General features: G+C 42.3%; 1 protein-coding gene and 1 long non-coding RNA gene across 2 annotated transcripts in view; one reads left to right on the top strand and one right to left on the bottom strand.

Annotated features, from left to right (window-relative positions):
* The window catches only part of SLC35F4 (solute carrier family 35 member F4), a 233,642-nt gene that overhangs the window by 1,922 nt on the left and 215,383 nt on the right, over positions 1 to 16,337 (bottom strand). The window contains exons 5-7 of the mRNA XM_029952665.1: positions 8,269 to 8,394; positions 6,223 to 6,415; positions 3,575 to 3,664 (exon numbers count right to left, since the gene is read on the bottom strand). Of these exons, the coding sequence (XP_029808525.1) occupies positions 3,575 to 3,664; positions 6,223 to 6,415; positions 8,269 to 8,394 (409 nt within the window). The remainder of the gene's footprint in view (positions 1 to 3,574; positions 3,665 to 6,222; positions 6,416 to 8,268; positions 8,395 to 16,337) is intronic.
* LOC115302723 overlaps positions 1 to 16,337 on the top strand; it is a 78,402-nt gene that overhangs the window by 59,862 nt on the left and 2,203 nt on the right. Inside the window, exon 2 of the long non-coding RNA XR_003913600.1 lies at positions 13,166 to 13,258. This is a non-coding gene — a long non-coding RNA (uncharacterized LOC115302723). The remainder of the gene's footprint in view (positions 1 to 13,165; positions 13,259 to 16,337) is intronic.

Raw genomic sequence — 16,337 nt, 5'->3', positions numbered from 1 at the left:
CACTTTGGCTTGTTTCTTGGTGTAGCCCTAAGAAGGAAAACAGACAGACAAACACAGAGGGAACAAAAGCACACAAACGCACAGACAGATCAAACAAACAAACAAATTAAAAGGGGAACAGGAAGGAAAGAAAATGGAGAGGAAAGAGAAGAAAAGAAGAGAAGAAAAAAAATAAAGGTGGCCAGAGACAACAAAAGACAATGGACAATCTAAAAATGTATGACCAGTTGAGAGGAGAGATAAGGATGAGATACAGGAGAATATATCTGGATTATAGGAAAGCAAAAAAAAAAAAAATGGGAGAAAGGAGAAAGGAAAATAAGGAGTAAAAATTTAAAAAAATTTTAAGTAAAAAAGGTAATAATAATAAATAAGTACCTAAAAAAAGCAGCAGCTCTCCCTCACAGATAGGCGTGGTTTGGTGTAGTAGGTCTCAGGGGCTGCTCTCAGAGGCCCAGCCTTGGTGGCTGAGAGAGTAGAATGGCAGTGCCCCATGCTTCGCTGGAACTAAGCACTCCAGGCGACTCTAATGAGTCTGAAATCCTTGTGCCGCAGCTGAGTTAAGTTGTATTTTCCAGGCCCGCCTCATTTCAAAATCCTAGTCCATGCACTTTTATGCTACCACAGATGAGATGTACTTGCTTTGCTGGCTGGCTTCTTAGCCAGGATCTTGTAGGGGGAGGGTGCAGTTTCTCTAGGCGCTGGCAGGGATTTTTGTTGCTGCTGCCAGAGGCGAGGTGCACGCCCTCACAGACCTTACTGACTTCCAGCCCCTAGCTGGGATGGCGATTGCGTAGGGGGAGGGATCAGTTTCTCTTGGCACTGGCTGGGATTTGCCCTGCTGCTGCCTGAGGTGCAGGGCGTTGGCGGAAATGAGCTCCTGCTGTTCGCGCCCCACCTCCACCGCTGCCAACTCTCTACCAGGATCCCATAGGTGTGGGGGCTATTTTTTCCCTGTTGGCACCCAGGATTCTGGATTCATGCGCCCAATGCTGGAGGCGAGATGGGCCATGGAAATGAGGTGTGTGCTTCCACTCCCCCAGCCAAGGTCAAAGTGTGTGCCCCCGGGGCTGCCGCCACCACCTCCCTGCCGGGATGGCACAGGACTGGAAGCTGTTTTTTCCCTTGTGCCACCTGGGTTCAGGATTTGGGCTACCCAGCAGTTATATATGGAGTGAGAGATTTTCTCTCCAAGCAGGGTTAAACGTTCTTTATCTCTTTTCTAGAGACAGTACTATGAGCGTGTTCAGTTTCTCTCTCTCTTCCCTTTGTCTCTCAGGGTCTCCATGTGCTTGCCCTGCATTGGGCTGGGGCTCCTACCTCCCTTGCCTGTCTGGGGCTGGCCCATTTTCCAATCTCCCCAGTTTGCACTCACTCACTCAGGCATCTCTGAGGTTGTCTTCTTTCTGGAGTCTGTATTTTCTCCTTCCACTCTTGCAGATGAGAGTAATGTTCTTCTCAGTTCAATAGATGGGGCGGATGACATTTACAGAGCTCCCTTCTTCTCCGCCATCTTGGATCCTCCCAATATCTATGTCTTTAAACATGCTGTTCATTTTTTAAATTTTTAATTGAGGTGGAATGCATATAAATTAAAATTAACTATTTTTTTTAAAGATTATTTACTTTCAGAAGAGAAGGAGAGGGAGAGAGGACATGCATGAGCATGAGCACATGTGAGGTGGAGGGGGATCAAAAAGGACAGAATCCCAAGCAGGCTCCACATTGTCATCACAGAGCCCAATACAGGGCTTGATCTCACAAACCATGGGATCATGACCTGAGCTGAGATCGAGTCAGATACTCAACTAACTGAGCCTCCCAAGCACCCCTAAAATTATTTTAAAGTAAATTGAGTGGAATTTTATACATTCACCATGTTGTACAACCACCCCCTCATTTGGTTCCAAAACATCACTGTCACTTCAAAGAAAAACTCCTCATCCATTAAGCAGTTACTCCCCAGCCCCCACCCCTACCTCCCAGATCCTTTTTGGGAATCTGTTGTTTGTTTCCATGGATTTACCCATTTTAGGGATTTCGTCTAAATGGAATCATACCATACGTGGCTTGTTGTGTGTGGCTTCTTTTCAGAGCATGAAGTTTTCAAGGTCCAACCATGTTGTAGCATGTATTCATATGTCCTGTCTTTTAATAGTTGAATAAGACCCCATTGTGTCACAACTTGTTTATCAATTCAATCAATTCATCTGTTGATGGACATTTGGGTGTTTCCACCTTTTGGCCACTGTGAATATGCTGCAATGACTAATGTGCAAGCATATTTTTGTGAGTCCCTGTTTTCAGTTTTTCAGCATATGTACCTCGTAGCAGAATTGTCAGTCATACATGTTGTGCTTTTTTCCCTGAAATGCCCTTTCCTTCTCCTATCCACACCATCCAGCTAATCCCTCCACTAACTCTTCCTTTTGACTTCTTTCAGGAAGCCTCCCTCGATGCCCTTCCTGAGGCTCTCAGAGAATTAATTACATACATACCTCTATCAAAGCAATTCTGTCTCTACATCATAACTACTCAATTCCTTTTGTCTCCCTTTACTACACCACATGGTCTTGAGAACAGACATTGTGTCTTATTTAGGATCTATCGCCAGCATTAGCACAGCTCCTGGCACAACCTAAGTGCTCAATGATGCTTTATTGAATGAATGAATCCCTGGATGAATGAATGACCTTCCTTGACAACTCCACTCCTTTCTGATAATTCTTTCCTTTGAATATCTTACAGTGCTAGGAGTCTGTCTCACACAATTTGGCATTTCCTAACAAATTTTACTACGAAGCTGGAAGTTATTTCACATATATTGGTCTTGTTTTCCAAATTCAATGAAAGTTTCTTATGAGAATGTCCAGTGTATTTTTGTTCTTGTTTCCTTTATAGTCTTGCACATAGTAAGTGCTCAATGAACAGTTGCTGATTGTCCTGGGGGCAAAGAAAGCTGGGTGCCCAAGACTTGGAAAAATAGAATTTTAGAGTTGGAAGGACTGTACAGTCTTCCAAATCACTCACTTTCATTACTTGTTTCACTAAAAAGGTTTCACTAAAAGATTACTCTGGAGAAATCACTTTTCTACTTGTCCCTGAAGGGAGTCAAATTGCCTTTTCCTATATCTGTTCCAGAGGGCCATCTGCTCTGCCCCCAGGAGAAGCTTCTGCAGCTCCCCATGGATAGTCTGATGGGGAGCCAACACCCTGTACATTTCCTACACTTTCATTAGTGACGTTTACTTGAAAGTCCTGTGCTGGGATGCCTTTTGTTTCCGTAGGACTTCCTCTAAAAATACCACAAAATTAGGTTGTCAGGGAGATTACATGAAACCCAAATGATACATTTGGTGTTTAATTCTAAAAGCACGACCAACAAAAAAACAGTGTTTATAGCTGCAAATTTTAAATCTGCTGCATAGTTATTCTGTTGTCTGCCACCTTCACGATATTTAAAAACATCTTCTCAGGCAAGGGACATAATTCACAATTGCTGGAAGAAACAACTCGGGGTGTAAAAGGAACATAAGCAGAGACTTATTGCGCACATGTCAAATCACACCAGTACCTGCATTTCCAGGAACGCTAAGCACTGTCCCAATGGAGATCAGGATTGGGTATGTCAGCACCACGCCGACATTCACCAGGATGTTGAAGGCTGTAAAATAATAGAGGATACAGAGGATGAAAGGAAATTGATCTGCTGGGCTCTTTCCTTCTTAACATATTAGAAACTATGTTTTTGCTAAACGTGCCTTCTAAACGTGTCCTCACCTTTGGTCAATTAAGCCTCTGATTTGGGAGATGGATGCATGAGTTTCTAGATTGAAGTAGTCCTATTCTTTTTTTCTCCTCTGCCACCTTGGCTGCCTGATCTCTTGCCAACTGGCTGGCAAAGGGTGTGTGAAACAAATGCAAAGCAGTGAAATAATCAATTCACTCCACCGCTTATTAACACTAGAAAGGTAGGTTGGGGCCAGCCAGAGGTTGAAAGCAGACTACTGACTGAAGTTTGGGCTTTCTCCCTTTAATGCTTTGCTATATTATGCCATATTCCTGGATACTTACTGGGCTCTTAGTGTTACTGCCTAAAAGAAGATCTATCCAAGGACGGCCTATGCTGTTTTGTTCCCTCTCTTTCTGCCCCAACTCCATTCATGCTGTTTCTCTTTCAAAATAAATAAACTTAAAAAAAAAACAGAAGCAGTGAATATTGTAAAACTCTGGGGTGTATAACACAATCAGGAGAGAGGCTGTCTCCTCATTTTGTCACAGAGCAGCTTTGGCACAGTGAGGACTGTGGGTGCTGGAGAGGGGCTGGGCGGAGCAGCTCTAGTTCTGGGTGACGCTCTACCCAGTGGAGTATGGAGATCATGCTGCTTGGAGTAGGCCTGGTATCCTGCTAGCCTGGGTGACACCCAGCCTGAGTCAGGGTTGTATCGGAGCATGGATTAGACATGCCAAGGAACGTGCATTGGTGAAGGGCTACTTTGCAGCAAGCTGGAGATATGTGTCCACAGTTGGGACCAAGAGTCAGTGAAATTTGTATTATGACTGTTCCCAGCTAGATTGTTATTGGCCAGGAAATTATCTAGGCACTTTTAATTAGGATGCTTGGGTCTTATGGGAACACTGCTATTGATTTCTACTTAATATAGCAGAGGTTATGAAAGGTCTTAACTATATATTTTTGGACTTCAAAAGTAGAATTCAAAGGACCATTGTTATTGTTTGAGCCTTCTCTTATCTGAGACCTCCCCTTGGGGGCCTAGGCCAAAGTAGAGAAAAGATGACCCAGTGTCTATGTGGGGATGAAAACCAGGGCATGTTTGTCTCCCAGGCATTACAGGGCTGCTTCAGATTATGTCACCTTGATAAAGAAGGTCAGCTGAGGGTTGGCAGATGTCCTGCAAATCAAGTGTGGTGGGTCAGTGGGGATTAAACGGAGGGGACTGTCCCTAGGAATGGTGAGGAGAGAGGAGCAGAATAAAAGTGATTTGGCTCTGAGTAAGGGGACACTGAGTCATTTAGTGGTTGCTGTTGTTCAATGGCTTGGGGCGGGAAGAGCAGATGTTATCTTACAGCTTCCTCTTATGTCGAGAGACAGAAGCAATATAGGTAGGAAGTGGGAACCCCCTGGTTGCTTGGGTGAAGTGGTCTGCCTTGAGTTTGGGGAGTTTTGAGAGAGAACATTAAAAAGTTCAAGTCAATTGGTCATTGACTAGGCACAGCCGATACTTAGCAGGGAGACCAAGTTTAGTTCTGCCTTCTCTTGCCTAATGAGGGCTTCCTATCTCAAATTCATTCTCCACACACAGCCAGCCTGTGTGTGACTAACATGTAGATGCGCACCTGTCATCCCTGCTAAAAGATTATTATGTGGATTTTATCTTAGTTTTTCTTTTATAGTTTATTGTCAGATTGGTTCCCATAAAACACCCAGTGCCCATCCTCACAAACTCCCTCCTCCATTACCACCACCTCCCCTCCACCATCAGCCCTCAGTTTGTTCTCAGTATTCAAGAGTCTCTCACGGTTTGCCTCCCTCCCTCTTCCCAACTATTTTTTCCCTTCCCCCCCATGTTAAGTTTATCCTGTTCCACATATGAGTGAAACCATATGATATCTGTCCTTCTCTGCTTGACTTATTTCACTTAGCATGACACCCTCAAGTTCTATCCACGTTGCTACAAATGGCCAGATTTCATTCTTTCTCATTGCCATGTATTGCGTGGATTTTAAATCAACTCCCCTCAACAGCTTTCCAGGCTCATCATGACCTGCTTCCTTCCAGATGTCATCTCCTCCTTTCCTCTCCCAACCTCCTGTACTTGGTGCTTCACCCATTTTGATCCACTCTCATTTCTTTGAATGCACCGTCTACTTTCTCCCTCTGCCCGATGCACTGTGTTACACCTGGGACACAGTAACACCATACATCATGAAGAACGGACAAGGCTGCTTTAAGACCAGTGGTGATCAGAGTGGCCTCGGCCTCCAGCTCACACCTTAACCATGGGAGGTATACCAGTTGAACAACTCTGATCTAATCGGGCAATAGCCGGCAAAGGACCTTCTAACCATTAACCAAACTTAGGTGAGTTTGGGAAATAGCCGACAAAGATTCCCAAGGGAATAGCCCTACTATGATCTTTATCTATCCAAGGAAAGTCCAAGTGACATAGGGAATGGAAGGCAATACCTGGGGCCACTTACCCAGCCACAGCCCAGCCATCCCACAGAGATAGCCCCACGGCAGAGCTGCAAATGAGGACCAGTGTTCCACCTTGGTGAAATACAGGATGACCGGGGTGAAAGAGATGAAGATTAAATTGAAGAAACCCAACGTGGAGACAAAGTGTGCCGCTTCACCAAAGTTGGCACTTCCGAGAAACATCTTAAACAAAACCTGGATTGGGAAAGAAACCCCTTAGCCACACAGTTAGAGACACCGCCAGAGCAGAAAGGCAAGTTCTCTGCAGTGAGCTAACCAGCCCAGAGTTTACCCTCTCTCTCTCCTTTTCCCACCATCTCCATGCCACTACCTAGGCTGTTGAATAAGTGATTAAAACGCCATATAGTCTTCATATGAAACAGAAAATGCCATAAAATGAATTCTTCATGCTGTTGAAATCTTCCCAGGTCTGTACATTGTTAACAGCACCCTCAGTTATGGGTGTAGGGTGAATGGTAAATAAGAGCACACACAAGCCCAGGAAAATCTAGGATTGAGATGCCATGAATTCTTCACTTCAAGCATGGGATTCATTTTACCCTCATTTTGACAGCTATTGAAAACTAAATTAGACAAGGAGATCCTGTTGTTATGTTGTTGAGAGAATAATAATGATGCCTTGGATTGAAAAGCCCTGTCTCTCTGAGCTCAAAATATTTGCACACATTCTGTATTTATCGTTTTTCTGGATATAAACCCGTGTACAGGGGAAGAAGATACCAAGGAGACGTCAATGGCTACCATAAAGTCACACTGGGCTGAGGACTTCATAACCCTTCTGCTTCCTCTCTGAATCCTCAAACAGTGTAGAATGGAGCAGATCTGTCTGATGGTTCCCATATGGTTTTATGCGTGTCAGCAAATATTACCACTCCCAAAATGAATACCTCTATTGCGTGGTCAGAATCCTCTCCGTAGGAGAGCCATCCCGATGACACAGCAATTCCAGGCATTGCTTTTAATATCAACTGGACTTATTCTTTTTGCTCTTGAGAGACTTAATCAAGAGAACTTGACCACATGCTGTTCTTTGGTCACATCAGACACCTTGGTGGGGTCTCAGTTGGGGGCAAGTTAGACACTAATGGCAATTGAGTGAAAACTTGTCAAGCTTGTCACAGAATCAGTGGGTCAGGAAATGTCAATATGGAAATAGACTCGCTGCCCTCAGAGATACAGTGTTGGCGAATAATCAGAACAGGCATCCAGGAGGGAAGCAAAGGGCGTTTTCTGCTTTTCACAGGGAATATTCTCATTGAAACGCAAAGAGAGGTGAAAATGGAACCATGCTTTAGCTACATCCCCAAAAGTGGCTCTGAAAAGTGGAGCTTTGGGGATAGCCTTTTCAATCTGCTGTCTTAGTCCCTGCTTCTGAAGTTGGGGGCAATGACTGAGTAGACTTTCCACTGATGACCGGCAGTTCCAGTGGAGAATGAGTGGAAAGCACACAGTGCAGACCCAGAGTATCCATCAGAGAGGAAAGGACGCCCTTCACTTTGCTAATAACAGGAGTGCCTGTGGATTGGGGTTAATACATAGCGGTCAACTCTCAAGTGACAGCTTGTTTATTCTTTTTAACACCTCATTGGAGTTAAAATAAGGACAGTAGGTAGTTAAACTAAAGAAACTTAAAGAGCAGAGGGGCCTTTCTCAGCCCCTGTTGTAGCCAGTTGATCATTTCTGAGGGGCAGAGTCAGGGGGCATGGACTTTGGAGGTGGCCAAATATCAACTGGACTTAAATTGAAATCTTTTTATCACTTCCTGTCTGTGTGGCCATGGGCAAGTTATTTGATCTTTTAAACCTCAGTTTCCTCATCTGGAAAGTGGGGATAAGTACCTGTGCCCCGTAATGGTGAGTTAACACAGGTGAACATTTCTGGCAAGTGCCCAGCATGTAGCAGCAAGTACTCAGTAAATGGTACTTATCCTTATTTAAACCATCTTTCCCCCCCTCTAGCCAAGATTTTCTCTGTCCTCCCTGCCTGTAGTCTAACCTATGACTACATAAAAAAAGGGCACCACATACCTTATATAATGCAGATGTGGAGGCTGAGCCCACTGCAAATGCCACTCCTATGATCGAATCAGTGTGGAAATTATCTGCATATGCCATCATGACAATGCCGGTAATGGCCATTATTGCGGCAACTATCTGTCGAATGGAATGCAAAGAAATGAAAAGAAATCGATGCCTCCATATCTCAGAGCAAGCAATTCAAGACGTCATGAGAGTTGCTAAATGCTTCCTCAAACCCAATTACCTCTTGTACATCGCTGTTTCAATGCAAGAAGGGTCAGTATTAACAAGAATCGGTATGCTCCTGAGACATCCAGGCAGAGAATATAAAAGCTGCTCCCGTTCTAATTAAGGGTTAGTAATTTTAGTTTAACTTTTTCTCTCAACTTCTTAGAGATTAATATCTGTGTTGGTGAAATGAATTTAATAGCAAATCACTCCAGAGCATTTTCATCTATACTGTATGCTTTTTTTCCCAAACAACTCAGCATACATTTTAATCAGCTCCTTGGATGAATGCGTGATTTTGAAGATCAACACACAACCAGAACTTGATTACGGAGTCCTAACATTGATGCAGCTGAGAGGCAAAATTCAGGCCAAGGGGAAAAAAGGAAAAGCAAATCATCTCTTACAGTGATTTACAAGGAATGAGCAGAGTTTTCACTGGTACTTGGAATGTCAAAGGGAGGTTAGTTCTTCCTTCTTTTCACGTGCAAAATTAAACCACAAAAAAAAATAATTTCATCCTGGTACTCTAGAGCATTCACCGCACAAAATACTCATAATTTGATTAAAATCATAATGGTACTATGATGCTTGAAATATTCAAAACAGGAGTCCACCCCCTTAGTGAAATGCTGATTTACATGTTTCTTATGATCTTGAACTGATTCTACTGGAAAACATTTCAAAGCTATAGTAAACAGGAAAATAACAGGCCCTGGAATAGGGAAAAATATGTCATTTCCTTGTGAAATAATATTACTCACTTGTAAACCAAGATGCAACTTTGCAAGAAAGTTATAGGTTACACAGCAGTTAATTTTGTTAAGTTTCAGTTCTGAGTATTCCCAAGTAAATCAATTCCTCCGCAGATAGCTTTCCCACATATGTGATTTTTTTGGCCCTTCTGAATATTATTAGTGAATTATTTATTACAACAAAATGTAGACCTTCAACATGTAACCACGGACTCACTCCAGGCCAGTGCAGAGTATGGTAGTGATGACATGTATCATTTAGATGCTGCTAAAGCAATTCTTTTGTTAACGACCACCAAAAGCAAGTGCACTGTTGGTCAGACCTAGCGCCATACTAAAGCATCTTTTAGGAAAAACAGCAGGAGTACTTGAGAACAGACGCTGACATGTCAGGAGTGAAAAACTGTCTTCATAAAGCGTTTTTCCGGGAGGCTGCTTGATGGGAGGCGTTTCTCTTGCTGAGTGAATATCGTATTCTCTAAAGCTCCCAGGCATGTGTTCTAGTTAGACCATGCCCCAAACTATAGGGAATAGAATCTAATACACACACCATGAGATGTCAAGGAAATTTTCCAAACAAGAAGTAATAGACTCATAAATAAACACAGCGGGTGGGTTATCTAGACCTGGAAATTGTGTGAGGGTTATCATTTTCTTCGATTTGGGGATTTATAGTTCAGCCAAAGACATGCAACAATCTTTTGGGCAGTCTGATTTCAGACAAATGAAAAGACATATTAGACAGTGGCATTTTGTTTTCGTTTCTGTGTTTAAGTAATATTCATGGATCAAAGTCTTCATAAGCCTGAGATTGTAGGACAATAAATTTGAATCTGTATTTGTTTCCTTTCGGCCAAGCACCAGTTGTGTTTTCTGGTTCACATCAAGATGGGATTAGTAGAATACAGTGTTAATCGTAATGAACCTTAAATGATGTACTGTTGCATATTAAAAATTATCAGAATTATGCTATAATCCATTAGATTTGGGTTTAGGCAACTCTGTATAATATATAATTCTGGGCTTAGGGAATTATGAAAACAAGCAGCCTATACAAAAAAAACAAAACAAAACACAAGAACACTGCCTGGAAAGTGATGAACATTTAATACGATTACCACCATGATATGACTTCAATTAGGAGTACTTCCTTTTCTGAGTCAGCCTTAACAAAAATATATATGCTTAGTATGTCTACTGTAAGTATTCCCAAGATAGGAATTGGGTATGGAGAAACATTATAAATTTTATAGCAATTCAAAATTATAACTATGATAAGCCTCTTAAAGATCTCCATTACATTTTATATTCAAGTGCTGGTGGAAATATTAGCCAGACCACTTACATTGACATATCAATTACACCAGTGTCTTTTTCAATTGCTTTCATAGAAAGATGCATTTTTCATATAACAGGGCTGGACAATGCAGTTTGTTAAGTTCTACAAGCACGAAAATCTGAATATTAGAGATATTAGAAAAATTCTTCTCTATGGTATGAACAGTAATTTATAGGTTATATAGGTTTACTTGGGGGGGGGAGATAAGTTAAATTATCTTTTCATTTTTAAATGTAAATCTCATAACTCTTTAATAGAACATTTTCTGTGGCTGTGTTCTAAGAAATGTTCAATGTGCTTCTTACCTACACTGTTGGAACAAAGGGATGAGAGCTCAGCTAGTCTAGGAAATGCAGGGAAACACTGGGTGGAAGGCTTGGTGGAGTGGTCATTCAGATTACTCCCAAGGTGTCTCTCCTTGGCACCACTGTTTAACTGTGGAATAAATACTTTTCAAATTTCTAGAGAACAAGTTGCCTAAGCACAGATCTGAGACACAGGCATTTTCAGAATTCATCAGTTATCAAGGAAGGATTAATAGTCTGTTCTTTGGAAAGAAAGAAACACAAAATGACTCTCCTTGGGCTCAGGACACTGGAAATGTGCCTGCAGAAAGCCAGTGCCTTAAATACTGTGTCGGAAATGCTCATGTGTGCACATCCACCTGGTGACAGCCACAGAAATGCCTTTGAGCCCATACGCATCCATTTGAGGGGACGCTCCCACTGAAAACACACCATTTCATGGCGGCACCTGTTTGACTTCAGAAAAAAACGTGACTCCCCTCACAACCTAGTCCAGTTCCAGCCCTCTAGCCAACCAGACGTGGTCTGTCTGAATAAGAGAGGAAACACAACTGCCATGACCTGAATCTGGTTTGGGTGAGAACATTAGTAACCATCATGACCCTGAAACTGCCAAAGCCTCGGTTTCAACTTTGGAAACCTCTGGGTCCTCTCACATCATGGTGTGCCCACCTTGGGTGGGGGAAGGGGAGTACCCTGAGGGGAAAAATGTATTTAGCCCATTTTCCCAGCATACCTCTTCAGGGACATTTCCTCCTGAGCCAGCTTCCTTCCTCTGCAGGCTCAGCCCCTTGTGAGAGCCTCTCGTCAACTATTGGGGCTAATCAGAAGGGGCCATGAGGCTGTTTGAGTGCGTTCCTGACACCCAAAGATGGCTTTAGAGTATACATTTGATAATCCCACTGTGGTATATACCACATGTGGCCCTACAGGAAAGCCAGGTTTCTGTCACCTTTCAAAGAATTCATAGATGAATAGCTAGAGATAAAAGCTAGAGATGCATCTGGCTTTTGACTGTTTTTATTTCCCTGTATCATCATTTCTTTCCTTTTTTGGCCTCAGGCTCTCAAAAACCACAAGCGTTCAGCCCTTCTCTTATCTCCATGAAGGTTTACAAGCCTCATTACTTCACTGTGTTTCTCATTGACAAAATGGCTTCCAGAATATTTATTTGAGTAACAATATCAGCTTTCCCAAGGTTCAGGATACTGTGACAACTTTAATTGCTTCTCTTTCTAATTGCAACTGGAATAGCTTTTTTTAAGTTGCTTTGTGGTTAACTCAGTTTCTAAAGCTGGGTGAGCATGGGAGAGTTTCACTGGCTCACAACGGACCCCTGAGTCCCAAGACAACAGCAGCCTTGAGAATGGAGGGCCTCAAGATAACACTGCTGGCAGTGCTATACTCAAGTTCAAGACTAAGGGTCAGTAGCTCAAGATGGGTTACACATTAATAGCTTGGTCAATGAGACCTGCACTGATGACCATCCTTGTCCTCTCTGAGTACATTTAAGTAGATTCCATTTTCTTTCCTTTTAAAAAGTGTTTTCTAAATTTGTTTTTGAGAGAGAGAGAAAGCAGGGAAGGGGCAGAGAGAGGGGAACACAGAGGATCCAACAGAGGATTTCTGTGCTGACAGCAGAGAGCCCAATGAGGGGCTTCATGAACTATGAGATCATGACCTGAGTTGAAGTTGGATGCTTAACTGACTAAGCCACCCAGGCTCCCCAGCAGAGTTCATTTTCAAGGAACTGACTATGCAGAATCCTTCAACTTGTCCACATGCTACATTTAAGGTTCCATGAAGGTGAACCATCTGTTTTATTCAGATCCAGTGAAGTTGGACAAGAGTTGAAGTGTGAGAAATGAAAGAGGTGGGCGGTGTATAGCTGTACAGATTGTGTGTGGGGGGGTGCAGAGGGTACCTGGGGACAGGTCAAACCCAAGGAGTTCAGAGCTCCAAACCAAGACTCCCACCCTCCACCCTACACACACACATATTTTTGTGTGAATAAAATCTGTCTGAAAATGATCTCAAAGGGAGACCAGTATTGAAAAGAAGGAAAGAAGTGCCAGATTGAAAAACTAACGGGTGTGTGTGAAGAATATAGTAGACCTGCTGCTGGCATCTTGTTAAGGGGTTACAGATTCCTTGTGTGCATAAAATTGGAGAGCCATTCTACCTCATCTTTGTCCTCCCTGTATTCATGAAGTTTCCTCCTGTCAAGACAGGGATGCAAAGGATGAGCCCCACTAACCATCCTTTCTTGCCTCCTCCAGGAAGCATGAAGGTTCTGGAAAGAAGATTCTGCACTGCATATGAGTGCACAGTTACTGCATCAATGTCAACCAAAGGCGGGATGGAAACAAAAGGTTATCTTGACTCTTATCTAAATATGTAATATTGGCAGAAAGTGGTAAGAGCTCAGCTCTAGTGCTCTGATTTAGGGCACTCTGGAGCTCAATTTAAATTTGGAGAAGTGTAGGTTAAGCAATGAAAGATTCAGTTTAACTGGCATACTCCAGTCCGTCTTTGGCGGATCTTGGAAAGGGTCCAAAATTGGCACAGTTTGGAAAGTTAACTGCAAAGGGACCCAATTACAGCTAGGAAATATGTGGGTGTCAAGCTGAAGAAACACACATTCATTTCCTAACTCTGCTAAGGAAGTTTGGGGTCTGCTGAACTATTCATCACCCACCAGTTTTCTCCATATATTCAATGAAATTTAAAAATGAAAGAAAAATCTCAATTAATAATGTAAAACATAAGGGAGGGACAAGATCTGAAAGAGTTTCAGCTTCCAGTCTGACATTTACTTTTCAAATTTGAGTGAAACTGTACTGGAGACAAAGAAGAAAACCCCCAACCAGTTGTTCATTTCCGTTGAGGAGAACTTTTTTTAAATTAATATGGTTTCTTTGGTTTTCATGAATTTAAGAACTGTAGCTAAACAAGACAGGTTCTTGAAGATGAGAAAACACCCTTCCTCAAAGCTGAGTCTGAATTCTCATCAATAGTTGTCTAATTTTTAAAAAATCTTTTTAAAAAGTTTACTAATTTTCATGGGATGATCCACTGTAAGCAATTGATCATTAAAGAGTTTTTAACACACCAATGTTTACCAGCAAATTGGCTGAAATGATTTTATGATAAAAAGCCTAAATGTACAACAAATGACCTTTCCATCTATAATTCAGTATTCCAAAAAAACCCCAAAATATTAACAAGGTATTCATAATACGTAACTAGTTTTTCTGTGATCATTGCTACTTCTAGCCATCTAGCACTAGAAATACATGTTTACTGATATTATAACTTAAAGCATCCTTCATTCTGTCCATGGTGTCATTTTTCTAAATGTTTATTTATTTTGAGAGAGAGTGTGGGTGTGAGTGGGGGAGGGACAGAGAGAGAGGCAGAGAGAAAATCCCAAACAGGATCCCACTGTCAGTACAGAGCCCAGTGTGGGGCTTGATCCCACAAACCATGGCATCATGACCTGAGCTGAAATCGAGAGTTGTTAGACACTTAATCACCTGAGTCACCAGGTACCCACATGGTAACATTTTGATGTGAAAACTAGAAGCAGGAAATGTAACCATCTTAAATGTGATCATTCTTGTGGTCAAACAAATGAAAATTATAGTCCAAAAGGATCTATTTGTAAACTATTGAAGCCTTGGAATGAATCAAAAATACACATTTTAATCTGATGACTGAAAGCAACACTTTAAGGGGTGCCTGGGTGGCTCAGTCGGTTAGGCATCTGACGTTGGCTCAGGTCATGATCTCACTGTTTGTGGGTTCGAGCCCTGCTTAGGTCTCTGTGCTGCCAGCTCGGAGCCTGGAGCCTGCTTCAGATTCTGTCTCCCTCTCTCTCTGCCCCTCCCCCACTTGCACTCTGTGTGTGTGTCTCTCTCAAAAATAAGTAAACATAAAACTTTTTTTAAAAAAAGAAAGCAACACTTTATTAGACAAACAAAGAGCAGTCCGAGCGGGTGGCCTTCCCAGGCCGTGCTCTGATTACGCATGGATGCCAGCGATCAAAGCCGTGCTTATGCTGTCAGGGTTCTATTTGCCCTCCTTTAATTTCTCAGATGACCCAACTATACATGTTCTCAATATGTCTCATGAAAAAAAGAATTGCTGATACTGTCAAAAAGCAAAGTGCTGAATATGTTTTGGTTCTTCCCATATTCCATGGCCTGATTATGGGCATCATTAAAATTACACCTTGGCATTCTTCTGGAATATGACATTGAACATGTCCTAATGTTTCACAGTGAGGAGTGAAGCATTTCCTGTCATTTAAAAAGAAAAACATGTGACTTCTAGCAGCATGCTTGATGTTAATGTTTACCATTTTGCCACCTATGATATCTTAATTTATGTACATAGTTATTGGCTACTTAACATTTTTTTTTCTATTGGGTCTTACTACTTACAGGTGCTGTATTAGTTTCCTGAGGCTGCTGTAACAAATTACCACAAGCCTGGTGACTAAAAACAACAGAAATTTTGATCTCACAGTTCTGGAGGCCAGAGGTTCAAAATCCAGCACAGCTGTGCCCCCAACGGCAGCTCTAGGAGAGAAAGCATCTCTTGACTCCTCCGGGTTCTTGTGGCTTCCCTGGCTTTCCTGGGCTTGTGGTCACAACACTCCAATCTCTCTGTCTCTGTGGTCACATTGCCTTCTCCTCTTCTGTGTGTCTCTCCGGTGTGTGCGTCTTCTATAAAGATATCTGTTACTGGAATTAAGGCCACCTAAATACTCTAGGATGATCTCCTCTTTATAAATCCTTCTGTTATTATGCCTGCAAAGACCAGTTTTCCAAATAAGGTCACATTCATAAGATCTGGGGATGAGTGTGTGGGCACCTTACTGGGGACCATCATTCAACCCAGTATAGAGGCCAATTTGTTTTTTATTTTTTATTTGAGAGAGAAAGAGAGTGAGAGGCAGAGGAGGAGAGAGTATCTTAAGCAGGCTCCATGCTTAGTTCAGAGCCTGATGCAGGGCTTGATCCCACACCCCTGGGATCATGACCTGAGCCAAAATCAAGAGTTGAATGCTCAACCGACTGGGCCACCCAGGTGCCCCTATAGATGCCCATTTTTAAAATGGCTATGGTTTGTAGCCTCCAGGCAGATTTCCTAAATTTGTAGTTTAAGTGTAAGTTAACACAGCTGAGGGTTTTTTTTTTAATCTCAAAAAAAACACAGAACCTCTTTTGATAGGACATCTTGCATCAGGAAGTGCCACAGTTAAATGCATTCATTCACTCTAATACAACTGATTCTCTCACTGGTAAATCTATAAGTGAATGTACTGATTCCCTTTGGGTATTCAGATGCCATAAAAAAGACCCTAAATCTCCTCTCTTTCCCCTTCTTTTGACAAGGCCTTCTAAATTCTTATGGATAATCCATGGTGCTGGCAAATAGAAAAGG

This window comes from Suricata suricatta, chromosome 9 (assembly GCF_006229205.1).
Source record: "Suricata suricatta isolate VVHF042 chromosome 9, meerkat_22Aug2017_6uvM2_HiC, whole genome shotgun sequence".
Lineage (NCBI taxonomy): Eukaryota > Metazoa > Chordata > Mammalia > Carnivora > Herpestidae > Suricata > Suricata suricatta.
Note: the sequence above shows the minus strand (reverse complement) of the source record. Positions and strands in the feature narration are given on the sequence as shown.